Source organism: Selaginella moellendorffii, unplaced genomic scaffold, assembly GCF_000143415.4.
Source record: "Selaginella moellendorffii unplaced genomic scaffold, v1.0 SELMOscaffold_17, whole genome shotgun sequence".
NCBI lineage: Eukaryota > Viridiplantae > Streptophyta > Lycopodiopsida > Selaginellales > Selaginellaceae > Selaginella > Selaginella moellendorffii.
In genome coordinates this window covers 676,294-693,248 of record NW_003314278.1, presented here as the reverse complement: position 1 = coordinate 693,248, position 16,955 = coordinate 676,294, and the positions used below count along the sequence as shown (strand labels likewise).

Below are 16,955 nucleotides of genomic sequence, written 5' to 3'. Positions count from 1 at the left end.
ATGAGGACATTGACATCTCTGAAGGGGGGGTGAGTGTAGCGTATGTGATCATGGGATAAGATTTGGATATACTGTCACCATGGATCCTTGGAACTTTGGGGGATAAATGAGGATAAAATAGCCACTAAGGGCTCTTTCATCAAGCAATTGCCCCTTTTTCAGTTGGCTTAAGGGGAGAGAAATAGAGTGCGCTACAATATTATAAGTTGATGAAGCTCCACCACTCTTGGATCGAGGAAGGCCTAAATATAACTGAGGTCGAGGAGGCGCCACATCATCATCAGGAATGTGGTTAAAGACTCAAGAATCGTACAGGAAATTAGAGAGTCAGGAATAGGGAAGTGTCTCGAGAGTCAAGAATATAGTCTGCGGGTCAGGAATCCGGCAAGAGTCAAGAATGTGGCAAGAATTGAGGGATTCCTAACAGTCCCATGATCAAGTCTTGTTGTACCAAGGAACCTAGTGGCTTGGTGTGCTTGGCTGCTTATGCCTATGGGGAGTGTAGCCGAACCTTAAGTCTAGTCTAACTTGGGAAGGGGGATTGGAAGAGATTTAGGAATCCATGGATGGATGGCTAACACTCTATTGCTCGTGCAGTGAGTAACTGAAACTAAGTAGGACCAAGTAAAAGTTGGTACAATAGGCGGGAACTTTACTAAGAGAACTTAACTAAGGCCAAGGCAATATTAGTCAAATAGATGAAGTAAGCTGGCGAATTGGAAAGGAAGAATTTGTGGCTTACACACACCTCCAAGATCAATATCAGAAACATCCACGCGCAAAATGAAAAGTCAAGTATGTCAAAACATGAGGAGTCGTTAATAGCTCTTTAAGATCTGTAAATACCCATTCATAGTTTGCAAACCAAATAAAAGATGACATTGACAACTTCAGCAACACTCGCAATGGTGTAGTTTGATCAGAAAAATTGTCAACAAAATGATCGAGATACAACATCTTACCCAATAAGCACTATACATCATTCACACACTTTGCAATAAGGAATTGTAGAATAATCACAAGTTTGTTAGGGTCAATTTGCAAACCCTCACAAGAAATATAGTACTCAAGATAAGTTGTATCCTTAGACTCAAATATACATTTCAATCGCTTCAGCTTTAAACTAAATTCCTGTAACCGATCTAACACCTTACAAACATCACAGATGTGTTCCTCTCATGTCCCCTTTGCATATATCAAGACATCATCAATGAAGTCAACAGTTATTTCTGACATATCATAAAGAACCTCATCCATCATCCATTAGAAAGTTGTCGGAGCATTATTCAAACCAAATGGCATCACTAAGAACTCGTACAAACCAAATAGTGTATGAAAAGTTGTCTTAAAAATATATCTTCTTCAGCCATCAATACTTGCCAGTACTCAGAAGCAAAATCTAACTTGATGAACTAATGACTTCTCCCCAGATAATCCAAGATATCAACAGTGTGAAGAAAAAGGTACACATCTGGGATCGTCACTTCTTTTAACAAACAATAGTCGATACATAAATGAATACTCCCATCAAGCTTCATCACAAGATGAGGTTCACACACCCAAGGATTCCATGACTTCCAAATAACACCCATTTCCAACATCTCTTTGATGTTTGCATGTAAAATCTTAATCTCTTTGGGTGACCGATGACGACTAAGAACTTTTATTGGATAAGCATCCCCAGTTGGAATAAAATGATATATGTTATAATCTTGGACCCATACAATAAGTCAAATTCAAAAAGAGCAGCATACTCTTTCATGAGTCAGTCAACCACTATAACATAGAGACCATTAGAAGGATCAGAGAAGGGAAGAGAAGAACAAAATGGAAATATAGGAGGAAGTAATAGAGAAAAAAAGTGATGGAAATAAAGGTAGAAGTAGAAGGACAAAAAAGTAATAAAGTGAGAAGAATGGATGAAATATAGGGAAGTATAATATAGTGGGGAGAAGCTTCAAAGTGACATTTCGTATGATTACACCATAACCAATCCATACCAAGAATGAGATTAAAAGCTTGACTCGGCACCACCCGCAATTACTACAACTCAAGCTCGAGATTGCCTACACACACAACTAGGTCTACCTCATCCCATGCACATGCATATATACGGCTATTGCCATAAAGAATGAAAATTAACTCTACCGCATAACACAAATGTAGATGGCAACATGTGGCAACAAGTGGAGCAATAAAAGGTAAGTTCAAACCTGTATCAACCAATATAGAGAGAATAATAAAAGACCTCTTGTTAAGTAACCACTAAATGAATTAGTGCTAAATGAACCCCTTGATAATACTCCCAAAAAAAATATGGAGGGATCACTAACTTATTTGCACAAAATCCTTTCATTACTCATATAACTCCTTATTTCCCAGATGCATCTTGGTGTCCCATTGTAGTAGCACCAACAGAACATTATTAATGCCAAAGTCTCCATCTAGGAAATGGAGGTTGTCAATCTAGAAAATGCCGATAACATCAATAAGTGTAACCAACTTCATCATATGCCTAGTAGCAAACATCATGGCCACAACCATGTCCTCTTCCTAGTCCTTGAGCTCAAGCAGTAACAACATCGACCTCCATTGGAACAGGACTATCTCCCACATAAAGTTGAGCTGAAGGACATGCAATAAGAAGTGGAAAAGGCAATATGTCATAACATTGTGCCAAGCGAAGGGCATTGTCAAGGGTGGCTGGAGCAAGTGCATATATAAGTCCTACTAGATCTTGATAAAGTGCTGAAAATAACATTCCCAACTTTATTTGCTCCAATATATTTGGCTCCATATGAAACAAGAGGCTTTGAAAATGAATGCCAAATTACATCACTAACTCAGATGGCCCTTGACAAAAACAATACAATTGTTGGAAAACATCCTCACAATCATCGGCATGTCTAAATGCATATTTGAAGATGGCTAGGAGAATACTTCAATCTTCACGAATGGCTATGCTCAAACCATTGTACCACTGCAACACTGTCCCTTTGAGAGACGTGGGAAACTCATGCAAATGTCAAATATCATCTCAAGAATGATATGTGGCAATTACTATGAAGTGATTGAATCAATAGTACCCATCATCCCCAAGATTCCCACAAAAATACTCCAGCCGGACACGAGGATTGGCAACAAGAGCAAAAGGAATTGTACTATGCGTTGTGAATGTTGTTATCAATTGAGTCTGATTGTTCAACTACAACCACATAACATTGAGCAATTGCACCAACTGCTGCTCTAGAATCAAAGGAGGAAAAAGTTGTTGCTTTGCAATGAAGATGAACAAAAAGGAAAAAGCAAAAAAGAAGAAGTTGAGAAAAATAATAAGAAAAGGGAGATCTAAACAATGTAAAAGTTAAATCTAAACTAAAATCCCAAATCCTAACACTCCTTAAGAACAATCAAAGCTACCCCTCATCTCCATTAATGTGAGTGCATAGAATATAAAAAGAGAATACAAGAAATGTACATATCAATTAGCCCAAAAACCCTACCTTATATACACAAGCAAGTGGTTTAGACTAAAACAAATCTAACAGTTATCAAAATCCCACTATACTAATATTAGTATACGGCATCATAGCCATACACTTGGACCTCACAAGGCAATATTTATCAAAAATATTGTTATCAATACAATGAGGAATACAGGTGCATTTCTCAAATTTCATCAAGTAGTCTTCTTGAAACCAAGCAAACCAAGAATTTTAGAGCAATCCAAGTATTTTGAATAAACCAAAAATCCAAAGGAAACCAAGAATCTCAAGCCATCTAAAGATAAGTTTAAGGAGGAAGAAGTGCAATAGTAGAATGAAGAAGAAGAAAATATTGGTTTTAACCCAAGTTGCATAACAAAAGAGATCAAAGTGGAGCCAAAAATAAAGTTAAGACAAAGCATAAAATATGTTATAATGGCTAATGATCAAAAAGATTGTTTCACCTCCCTAAGTGCTTTTATGCCTTATTATCTCCCATCTAGTGGTGCAATTGATGGTGCATGTTATAGATTAGCTTCAATTTCCTATTCAACAACAAAAATAGAATCAAAGTTTATTGTGGTGAAGGGTCTAATGCTCTTGAATAAGAAAAAAGCTTTGTAGGATGAGACATAGCCATTGTTTAATATGGATTTCAAAGATATTTTAACCAAGAATGCTTAACCTCAAGTATCCTAAAATATTATTCATGGGCCCTTTCTATTTATATTTGAAGCCCAATGGATTTGAAAAATGAAACCTTCAATTAAATATTGCTTGTATAGAAGAGAAATTTCTAGCTTAAGGCATAGTTGCTATGGATAAATTTGAACTATCTAAATCTAATTAATGAAAAGATTGCAAGATTTTACGTAATAGTGGATGTTACAATGATAGAGTTCTAAAATAAAGATTGCATGGTACTCATTGTAATTATAAATTTAGTGAATATGCACATCTATTTTTTAAATTTTTTTTCTCTAGATTCTTTATTAACATAAATTTTCTTATGTAGATAATATGAAGATGCAATAGTCAAAATAACTCTTCCACATAAAATCATAGTTGTGCAAATAATTCTCTAAACAAATATTAACAAGATTATGGACAAGTTTATAGATGAGGAAAAAGTCTAACTTAACATGATAGTAGCTAAGAAAAACTAGTCTAGGAAACAAAAGCTATGCCAGTTTCCCCAAATATATTAACATACATATTTTATTTGAGGTATTTGAATTTTCTTAAGTATTCATTTTGTGAGTGCATGGAATATGAAAAGGGAATATAGAAATGTGCATATCAATTAGCCCAAAAACCCTAGCTTATATACAAGAGCAAGTGGTCCGGATTGAAACCAATCCAATGGCTACCAAAATCCCACTACACTAATATTAGTATACGGCATCATAGCCATACACTTGGCCCTCACATCATCCCCTCCTCTCGGAATAATGGAAGGCTGTCAGGGTTCTCTTGTAGATAGGCCGGGATCTAGAGGAACATCAGGAGGAGGCATCGGTGGATCTATAAACGGTATTAACTGCTCCTGATCCCTTTGTATGAAGCGTTTCAACCGCTGCACATGCACAATCTCCGGAGGATCGGCCTGCTGGATGTTATGCCAAGCCTCATAAACTTGCGGTCCAACTTGCCGCAACACCCGATACAATCCTTTCCACTGCGCAAAGAGCCCCTTAGATAAACCACGTACCGTAAGATAGGGAAAATGGACTAACACTAAATCATCCACTTTGTACTCTGTAGGTGGACGATGATGGGAGTTATAACGCTGTTGTTATCCCACGTGTATGTGGCTTAAGTGTTTGGCAGACTCTGCTCGGACAAGTGGAAGAATGCTCGTCAAATATTAATCCCATGACCTAGCATCAAGAGCTCGTGGCAATCGCGAAGGTAAACCCAGCTCCGTTGGTAATATTGGATCATGACCATATAGAAGTTTATATGGTGAAGCACCAACAGAACTCTGCACCCCTGTGACATAGGCATACCGAAGAGACAGCAAATAACCATCTGCTGAAAGTTCACATACTTCGCAATCATCCTTTTGAATGTCCGAAAGAGCCATTCACTCCTCGTTTCCCAGGTGCACCTCGGTGTCCAAACTTTCCACCGCAGCAACACCAACTGGACGTTGCTGACGCCAAGGTCTCCATCCAAGAAATAGAGGTCGCCAATCCAGAAAGCGTCGACAACGCTGATAAGTATGACTAACTTCATCACACGCCCAGCAACGAACATCACGGCCACGACCATGTCCTCGCCCTTGTCCGTGGACTCAAGTAGCAGCAGCATCAACCTCCATTGGAACAAGACCATCACTCATAGGAAGTGGAGCTGAAGGACGTACAGCGAGAAGTGGAAGAGGCGACATCTCATAACGTTGTGCCAAGCGAAGAGCATCATCAAGGGTGGTAGGAACAAATGCATGCACAAGGCCGACAAAATCTTGACGAAGTGCTAGCCACAACATTCCTAGCTTGATCCGCTCCGACATATTTGGCTCCGCACGAAGCAAAAGACTTCGGAAACGAACGCCAAATTCCATCACCGACTCAGATGGCCCTTGGCAAAGACAATGCAATTGTTGGAAGGCATCATCACAATCATCGGCATGTCCGAAGGCGCATTTGAAGACGTCCGGAAGAACACTCCAATCCCCACGAGTGGCCACACTCAATCCATTGTACCACTGCAACGCTGTCCCTTGGAGACACGTGGGAAACTCAAGCAAATGTCGAGCATCATCCCAAGAATTATATGTGGCAATCACCGTGAAGTGATTGAACCAATGATACACATCATCCCCAAGATTCCCACGAAAGAACTCCGGCCGAACGCGAGGATTGGCACCAATAGCAGGAGGAGTTGGACCACGTGCCGTGAATGCTGCCATCAATTGAGTTTGGTTGTTCAATTGCAAGCGCATAGCATCAAGCAATTGAACCAACTGCTGCTCTAGAGTCAAAGGAGGAGATTGCTGATCGGCCATGAAGATGAACAAAAAAGAAAGAGCAAAAGAAGAGAAATGACAAAAAGCTGGAAAGAAATGGTAGATCTAGACAATGCAAAAAGCTAAATCTAAACCAAAATTCTGAAAGGAAAGAACAAAAGAAAGGAAATGGAAAAAACTAGATCTAGATGATGCAAAAGCTAAATCTAAACCAAAATCCCAAATCCAAGCACTCCCTGGGGACAATCAAAGGTGCCCCTCATCTCCACCAATGTGAGTGCATGGAATATAGAAAGGGAATACAGAAATGTGCATATCAATTAGCCCAAAAACCCTAGCTTATATACAGGAGTAAGTGGTCCGGATTGAAACTAATCCGACGGCTACCAAAATCCCACTACGCTAATATTAGTATACAGCATCGTAGCTGTACACTTGGCCCTCACAATTTCAATTTTTTTTAATTCTCTAGTATAACATCAGCAAGGACTTAAAAATATTAAAGAAAAAAAGCCTTGACATTAATTTTATTACTTGAGAGAAGTACAAAATCAAGTATTAACATATAATAAAGTTGATCAATATTTCATATCCAAATCTTGGACAAGATCTAATGCAAAGGATTTGTAGTATAAAAAGTACATATTCAAGAAGTTGAATATAATAGCTTTGGTATAAATTTTAAATTCATATAAGATAATACTATTTAAGGAGTTAAGACCAAATGTCCAACTACTGATACACTATTTTGAGTTTTGTGAAGGAAAAAAATGATGAACATCAAGTTGGTGGAAAAACCAATTGGATATGTGTAAGTTACAAAATTTTCTTTCTCAATTTGTTAACTTACCTCATCTATTCGACCACCTTTGCCTTTGCTTTAGCTAAGTTTCTTTGCCAAAATTCCTACATATCATACCAACTTCAACTTGGTTCTACTTAGATTTAGTTACTTATTATATAAACAATAAAGTGTCAGCCAACTCTTCATATGTTCCCAAACTCTCTCTCAATCCCCCTTTTTAGATTAAATTAAATTTCAAGTTTAGCTACAACAAACAATTAAACACACTAAGCTTCTAAGTTCCTAACATCCTATGATATGCAAAGTTTGTTTATAGGACTCTCTAAATCCCAAGTCTTAGGTGCATCTCTTAATCTAAGATACTAGAAGGAAAATATCATGACCTAACAGCCTAATATAAAATCCTCAACTCCCCACTTTCATCCCGAAGGGAAGGCTTAACCCTTTAAAAAAGGCAAGGATCAATGAGCCTCATGGTACTCAAATGAGGCACCAATCCACTTAATCTAGGAGCACCTAAGTCAATTTCCCTTTTTGAGAGTAAGAATTGCTCTTGAAAAGCATCTTTGGCACTCCTCAAGTATATGCTCACTCTTGCTCAAGGCTACTAACCCCTAGTCTCAACCCCAATTTAGTTTGGAAGCACCACTAAAGAGTTTTTTCAAAACTAAATCTTTAGCCTCATTATCTTTACTATACTTTTAAAACCCCAACACCCCCCCATTGCTTTAGACTTTTTCACCCCATAACCTGTATTAGTATTCAGATTTAGTCTTAACTTTGATTTTAAACTCTGTCTCAAACTTGATCTCGAATTTAGTCTCATCCGATGAACTCTTTGTTGTTCTAGTCGTGATTTTAGGGATCTTTTAGCTTACGACACTTCATGGAGTTGGTTCCTTACAAATCAACCACCCATAGAAGAAGTTCAATACCCATTTTAAATGTATCTATTCAATCCTACAACTTGTTAAGTATGGCCCTGACTTGGTTTTACTTAAGTTTAACTACTTACTGCACAAGTAACTGTAAACAACCAAAGGGAACGACTCGAGAGACGGTCCATGGGGTTCAAATATAAAGGGAAAGGGCCTATGAACAAGAGTGCACCCCCTTTTCCAATCGGTTAAGGGTTTTGGGATAGTTGGAGTTAAGCGTCCTTGGGTTTGAATAGTACTGGGTTGGATGACCTCCCGGGAAGTCCAAACTTAGGAGCTTACATTTGGTATCAGAGAGGTCTCGGGTCCGACTCTGTTGGTTGGTTAAGGGAATCACACCACATGTTGATTGACATCTGGCTGGTCCAATTTGCTCCCGCTGGGCTCGACCCGAGGGGTAGAGTGTCAAGAGAGCGAGGCTCTCAGGAGAGTTGCGGCTCTCAGCCCTCGTTCACGAGGGCGTGAACTTGCAGGGAAGCGTGGTGGATTGTAAGCAACCAAAGGGAACGACTCGAGAGACGATCCATGGGGTTCAAATATAGAGGGAAAGGGCCCATGAACAAGAGTGCACCCCCTTTTTCAATCGGTTAAGGGTCTTGGGATAGTTGGAGTTAAGCGTCCTTGGGTTTGAATAGTACTGGGTTGGGTGACCTCCCGGGAAGTCCAAACTTAGGAGCTTACAGTAACAAAATGTCAACCAATTCTTTATAGATTCCCAAACTTTCTCAATCCCCCTCTCTAGTTTAGACTAAACTTCAAGTTCAATTACAACAAGCAATTAAACATACCAAACTTTTAGGTTCATAACATCCCATAAACAAGCCTTACATCCCATAGCACGCAAGGCTTGTTTATGGGACCCTCTAAATCCTAAGCCTTAAGTACATCTCTTAATCTGGGACACTAGGGGGAAGCACTGTGGCCTAATAACCTGATATGGGTACTTCAATTCTCCACATCCATCTCGAAAGAAAGGCCCAAGCCCCTAGAAAGGGTAAAAACTAATGAACTTCATAATACTCAAATGGGGCACCACTCCACTTGAGTTGGTAGCACTACAATCAATTTCCCTTTTGGGATTGGAAGTTACCCTTGAGCATGTTTGTAAAGAGCCTTTTTGGCATTCCTTAAGCCTGTGCTCATTCCCACTAACCCCCAACTTTAATTTGGTTTGAAAGCACCACTAAAGAGAATTCTTAACCTTACTATCTTTATTATATTTTTAGAACCTCTTACATCCTTGATGTTAGACTTGATTTTGGATTTGATCTCAAATCTTGGACTCAATCTCAAATTCATTCTCAAACTCAATCTTGAACTCTCATTTGATAGACTTTTTATCATTCCAATCGTGATTTTAAGGATTTTTTAGCATATGACACCTCAGGGAATTGGTTCCTTACACTATGTTGAGGAAATAGGCAAAGAACTCTAGATTGATCAAAGTATTAAATAGTATTGGAGTACTAAAATAAATGCAAATATGGATTTAGTGTTTTACATATTTGGCCATAACTTCAATTAGTGTCTAGTAAAACTAAGATCTAAGAGGATAATGAGAAAACCAAAGAGATGGAAAAATTATATAATATTGTAAAAAACTAGCCAACATTTTGTATACAAACAGCACTTTCATCATTTTTACTTTTCAAACTTTAATTTTTTTATTTTTCAAATACTTCAAATTAATGTGAAAGGCAATTCCAACCATTGTTGAGCTATGGTTTTCCTCTACCTTGTCCACCTATATGTATAGGGATGAGAAGTTGCATAAATGTACCAAAGTTAGAAACTATAAGTGGGAAAACTAAGTTTAGTAATTAGATCTTGGTATTGTTATAGTGCTAAAAGGGGAGTAAGAAATGTGGAACTTGCATATGCAAAATTGGTTCAAAGAGGGGCAACTCACGACCATCAAAAAAGAACTTTTGACAGAATTTGATAATATTAATAAACTTGCAGGAAGACAAAGCTAGAAAGGAAGAGGAGAATGCATATTACCTGATAAACACCAAAGGTGTTTATTAGATCTAATAAGCTTACCAACTTCTTCTTCTTCTTTTTTCCTTTTTTTTTTTTTGCTTCTAACCTTAATTTTTCTAGTGTGGAAGAAGTTGAAGTTTTAGAAAAGAAAGGAAAAAACCTTATTGCAAACTTGGATAAATACCAAATACAAATAAGACACCAAATACACTTTACTACTTTGTTATTCAATATAAGGTTATGAAAGACTTGGCCCAGTTGTTTTTCTAGTAGACTATAAAATATATAAAAATATGCTAATAATAATTTTGATGACAATCTTAATATTGGTAAAGATCAAACAAAACACTCTATGTAAGTTCATGAATTTGAACTTCCTTGCAGGTCACCCAACCTAATATAACTCAAACTTAAGTATCACAAAACCTTTAACTGATTGGAGAAAAAGATACACTTTTATTCATAAACCTTTTCTTTTTATATTTAAATTTTTATAGATCATTCTCAAGTCCTTCTCTTTGGTTGTGTACATTTAGATACTAGTAGGATAAGTTAATTCTAAAAACATTTATACATCACCAATCTCAAAGTTTCTCTAGAGATAACCTTTATAATGAATAAATAAATTTTTCCTTTAATTTTTTTGTGTTCACTTATTGAATAATTTTTAAACTTGGTTCCCTTTGGGCTGTTGGAGGATTTAATGAAGAAATACAGTAATTTTATTCAGGCATTAGTTTTGTAAATGAATTTTATAAAACTTTAAGTTGGTGTTTAGATATTTCAAACAATTGAATTATTTTCTCAAGCTCACTTTATACTAGTTGAGTCATGAATTAGCTAAGGTTTTAGAGGCAAAAATTAAGTATATGTAAAGTTTTGAATTTGGACATCCACTATTCAAACCCAAGGAATCATTTCTCAAATGGATTGTTATTTACAATCCATCACACTATGCCCTTATGAACAAAAGCTAAGAAAATGAAGACAAAATTGTGGAAAAACTAAAGATTCTTAAGAAGAAAGTAGTGTCAACAATAGTGTTGCATCTATTTCTCTTGTGTTGTACGAGAAAGTTCAAAGTGGTCAAGTTAAGCTAAAGGATGTTATAGCTATTGTATATGAACCAATGTAGTGTTTAAGTGGGGATTGTAAATCAAAGTTATTTTGATGCAAAAGATCAAAGTTTATTTTATTGCAAAAGAATGGAAGTAGGTAAAAAAGTGGCTTTGCCTTTGAGCCTTTGTTGAATATCCTCCAAAATAAACTATCCAACATTGTCATGGATGACATTGAATGCAAAGTTTGTTAAATTATTTCTTTTTATATAAGAAAATACCTCTAATATTTTCTACAAGCAACCTCTTTGCAAAAATCAAAAGCTTTGGCAAATATGATTGTTGCTATGAGAGTGATTGTATTTTTTACTTCTTAATTGGCATAGGGTTTTTAATGCTTTTGGACTAGATTGTGATCTCAATATTATCCAATAGTTTCAACACATTATTATGACAAAAGCTCTTAATGATATGCCATCTCATGCAAAGGTTATAATTGAGTTTATGGAGAAGTATCCAAAGTATTATAATATGTACATTAAAGAGAAGTTAGCTTTTATATTGAAGCATGCACGACTATGGAAAATAAGAGAGAAGCAAAAAAGGATATGTATCGATTGATATATAATTTTTAATAGTTTTAATAATATTTGATATTTTATAATATTTTATAATTATAATATAATGTATAATTATTATTATTATATTATTTTATATATAGTTATTTTCCATTTTAATTTATTACAAAAGAATATTCTTAACATATTCTTTAAAATGCAATAAACATTCAAAATACAATAATATCCAACAGAATTTTCTTTAGTCAACAATCTCTCTTTTTGCCACCTCATGGGTGGCAGCCCTACAAAGAGCTGGAAGTGTATCTTTGGAGCTTCAACCTTGCAAAAGCTTTTGGTTCATCTAAGCATATCAAAGAACAAGTTCATGCTAGTAAGAAAGTTTAAAATTTGTCTCACGTTCAGCATCTAGTTGACGTTGAGCTTGACCATGAGTGGACACCATTTACCCACATGAGGCATCTTTCGTACAGGAAATTCCTTCTTGTTTTGGTTCACATTGCTGTTGGAATTTCGTTGCGTTGCGTTTCCTCTACACCACCCAAACTTTATCTAGGACGAAAAATGACAAGGCAAAAGCAAACTTTGATGTGTGATGGCATGATTGAAACTCTATGTCAGTTGCCGACGGGATATTTCGATACATGGTCTGTGATCCTGCTGCAGTCCATATGTTCACGAGCTTCATTGAAGCTCAAAAGTGTTAGACTAGGAATTGGTTCAAGAACATCCCCGAGTTGTAGGCCGTGGACGAGCACTTCAAGAGAAGCAGCCAAGAATACACAGTACTTTTCGCCTTATGATTTGATTGGGGATTACATCAATTATCTCTGAATTATCTCGCTTTGTTCTCCTTCAGTGAACCTAGGCCTTCTAAAAGGAGGTATTTTCCTTGCTTCCACGACCATGGCCATCCATGTTCCAGTTGTGCGTGGCATGGGAAATCGAGAAGCCTTGCTAGTAAGAACGCTGCTCTGAGCCATCGTAGAGAGGAATTCGGAACATTTGTTCAAACGAAGCACAATGTAGGGACAATTTGGTTTTTGTTTCGGTATCTGATTGGCGACGTGCTTACAAAGCTACAAAGTCATGCTACTCAAAGATTCTATATCCATTACAAAAGTACAATATTTGCCTCAAAGGGCATTTTCAAGGTACGCAACTACTGCTTGTCCTGGTTCACTTGCCCTTGTAATCTTTCATTCTACCTAGTCTACACCACCACAACCTTCTCTTGTTTTGGTTTTTTGGCTTATCTGTAAGGATCAAAGCAGACGGTCCTCTGTGGTGATAAAAAAACTCCATTTGTGTTGCACATACCCGAGGGTGGGATATTGGATGCATCATATTTCACTGTTCAGCGGCCTGATTCGCTTGGATACATCACACTTAGCTCTCGACTCACGCCTGAACCACCATCCTCGAAAATTCTTGGGAGAGGTGGTGCTGGAACTGGAGCATTCTCCTCGAGCATCTGGACAACTCTGCTCATGCTGGGCCTGGACTCCGGTTCCGGCTGGATGCACCAGAATGCGACCCGAAGAGCCATTTCGAACTGCTCCCAGTCGATGGTCTCGGCCATCCTCGGATCTGCTGTCGATTTCATGTTTCCCGTTGCGCACTGCTCAAATGCCCAGACTGGGAAGTACCAGCGCCCGCTATTCATGGCTGAGGGAGTGAACATAAACTTGTCCCGGCCGCTCATCAGCTCGAGCAGAACCATTCCAAAGCTGTACACGTCCACCTTTGGAGTGATTGCAACGTTGCTGATCCACTCCGGCGCCATGTATCCTCGAGTGCCTCTCGCCGTGGTAACGTTTGCACTACTCTCTCGCTTCATCAGCTTCGCGAGCCCAAAGTCGGAGACTTTTGGACGGAAGTTATCGTCCAAGAGGATGTTTTGAGGTTTGATGTCGCAGTGGATGATGCATTCCTGGCACTGCTCGTGGAGATAAGTGATTCCTCTTGAGATGCCCAAGGCAATTGCCAACCTTGTTTTCCATTCACACAAAGTTTGAGGTACCTGGGAGCTCGCTTCATCCGCTTGTAGGCCTGGAGTTTCATTATTCTTCCCATCCTGGTCAGCTTGCGCTGCAAACAGGACTTTTTCCAGGGAACTATTTGCCATGTACTCGTAGACAAGTAGCCTGTGGCTTCCTTCGGCACAGTATCCGAGCATTCGAACCAGATTGATGTGGTGGATTTTTCCCAATGTTGCAACCTCGGCCTTGAATTGTTTCTCTGCATGAGTAGCCATCATCAAGCTCTTCACGGCCACCAGAGATGTACCGTCTGCGAGGACTCCTTTGTAAACCGTGCCAAATGCTCCAGCTCCAAGCTTATCTTTGAAATTGCCAGTCGCTAGTTCAAGCTGGTGATACGTGAACTTGGTGACTACTCCATCAACTTGGTCCAGAGCTTGTGACAAGCGCTTAATCCTTTTCTCGGTGTAGAGCCACCAGATCACTCCCGCTGCTAGAAACAACAAGAGCTCGGCAGCAGCAATGGCCGCAGGAATGACAAGTTTGAAAGCTTCTCGGACTTGTTTCAGCTCGGCATAGCTCTTGACATTGGTTGCATTTACGATAGTCGAGAAGAGCTGATTAAGAGGAGCTTCGGGTTGAAAACTTGAAGCTGTCGAGACCTTGAGGAACACCAGAGACGGAGCCATTTCGTCGGAGGGAATCTGGAAACCATTATAGATTACACCTGGGGCTGAACCTTTAGTATAACAGGTGCCGTGACGATCAACTCTGTATACAAAGCCGAGGCATCCGCAGTCTCTGTCACAGCGGCGTCTGCATCCCTCCAGAGAAGTGGGAGACAGGTCTTTCACGTAATCGTTGCCATCGTAGCTGGCTCTGTCCACGCGCACCCAGTCGTGGTGATTACTCGAGCCATTGCAGCTAAGTTGCAAGGGGACGTCGTAAGTGCAACCTTGGTGATGGTCTTGTGGATCGATGAAGTGAAAACCAGGAGGGCACACGCAGGTGGACCTAGGAGCATATGTGCACAAACCAAAAGGTCCACACACTCCATGGATTTGGCACTCGAGAAGCATTGCCTGCCATACGATGTTCCACGAGGAGTTGTCTGTTGAAAGGCTGTAGATCCGGAGGTTTCCACTGGGTTCCAGCTTGAGCATTCTCATCACTCTTGTATTGGCGAAGGTGAAGTCAAGTGAATATTGGTAGTTTGAGACGTTGCTTGCATCAGTGAAGGTGACTATGCCACTCGAGTTCATTACCAACCTGGAACTTTGGCTAGTTGAGTTGTTTGAGCCAGTTGATGATGAAGGCAGATTCTGTGGGATCGTCCAGTAGCTTGTTAAATTCTTCAACTCGGGAGCAGCCAAGAATATAAGCTGTGCCGAAACATCAGTCATTTGCAAACTGTATCTCCCAGATATCAAGGCTTGCCTGCCTTTGAAAACCTGATCTTGGAGCAACGTATCAGTCGGGAGGTCGAAACTTTGCCACAAAACTGAATTATTGCTGTGTTTGAGCACAAGATTTCCATCATCTTGCATGTCCAGTCTCACACCAGAGCAATTGCTGCTCTTGCAACTCACGATGACTTGAGCCACCCCATTATCCAACACAAACAATCCTTGGGCTTCATTAAATACAAACTGGGCATTTGCAGTCACTTCTTTGAGAGTAGTGGCAGTCTAGATAATTGTCTTAATAGAGTTGTTATGACCTGGCACAAAAAGGCAAAGATTTAATTTCCTTAAACTATGCTATGCCACTTTTTAAGGTTTTTCATTACTTAACCATCCCTGAGCTACCTCGAAAGCTCAATTGCACCCAACTGGCAGCTGCACTTGATAAATTGCCTTACCAATGTGCTTCAGTAGTTTATATGGAGTAACATATCAATGAAAAAACTTATTATTCTTCCCATTCTACAAAAGCAATTACTCACTTGATGAAAAGATCATTCACATAAAAATGAAAATGAAATTAAAATGATTATTTTAAGCAAAGTGCAATATCTTAATTGAATTGTAGATCATCTTTTTGATTATACTACACTATTGTGAGGGTTGTTGAAGTTGTTAGCATCATCTTTTATCTGATCTAAGGATTGGAAGTAGGCATAAATCTCAAAGAGTTATTGACGACTTTTTTAATTTTGGCATATTTGAATTATACTTGACCTTTTATTTTGTGTGTGAATGTTTTTGATATTGGTCTTAAGGGTGTATTGATGAAAAAGAATATAAGTGTGCTTGATTAGCGTCATCTCATTACATATATCAACTATATGTTACAACTAATAGAAATGAACTACTTTATACATAAGATTGTTTAGTAGCAATTTTGGGTTTCAAGAAACATTATGCACATTTACATGATTCTTAAACATTACTAAAAGGTGATCATACTACAATTACTTCATTATTAAAGTAAAAAAACTTAGATGGTTATACAATTCAATGGGCTCTAAAGCTTTAGATATATAATATTGTTAGTCATTACCTAAAGAGTTATATGGCTTATATAAATATTCTTTCTCAAGCTTTTTTATCTTTTTCACTCTCTTCTCCTATTCTTGACAAGTTTGTAATGCTAGTATTTGTATGGCTTATGTAAACACTCTTTCTTAAGCTCTTTTATCTTTTTCACTCTTTTTTCCTATTCTTGACAAGTTTGTAATTCCAGTATTAGTGGATTTTTGGATAAGGATTCCATGCTAATAGTGATTGCTGTACTTAATGTTTAATGTCTATAAGCTGTGGAGAAAAATTTACCTTTTTCTTAATAAGGTTCATGAAGCTAAAAAAGTTGAGTTATGGATTCGAAGACTTCGTAACATGTTTAAGAATCCTATATCATGCTGTTTCAATATTTATATTCTCAATATCACTTTAAAAATGACCTTTCTTTTGTTAGGATAAATCTTGATGATCATTTACAAATGGTGGTATTTTTTGTCTTTATTCCATGTTTTCTCCATTTTTACCATGACTATGCTATTCTCAGCAGGGATATAAGATATCATCATATGACTGAGAAGCTACATAAATCTTTTTTTTGGTTGGAGATATAACATGATATTATCTAGTATGTGTGTGGTTGTATTTGGTGCCAAGCTCATAATATTCCCCCTTGTGCTGCAAAAGGACAGTTGG

General features: G+C 38.1%; 1 protein-coding gene across 1 annotated transcript; it reads right to left on the bottom strand.

The window, feature by feature from the left end:
- Positions 1-12,844: 12,844 nt before the first annotated feature.
- Positions 12,845-15,435, bottom strand: LOC112346825 (G-type lectin S-receptor-like serine/threonine-protein kinase At1g34300). Its single transcript, XM_024676590.1, has one exon. The coding sequence runs from the start codon at positions 15,345-15,347 to the stop codon at positions 13,176-13,178; it is 2,172 nt and encodes a 723-aa protein (XP_024532358.1). The 5' UTR covers positions 15,348-15,435; the 3' UTR covers positions 12,845-13,175.
- Positions 15,436-16,955: the final 1,520 nt, after the last annotated feature.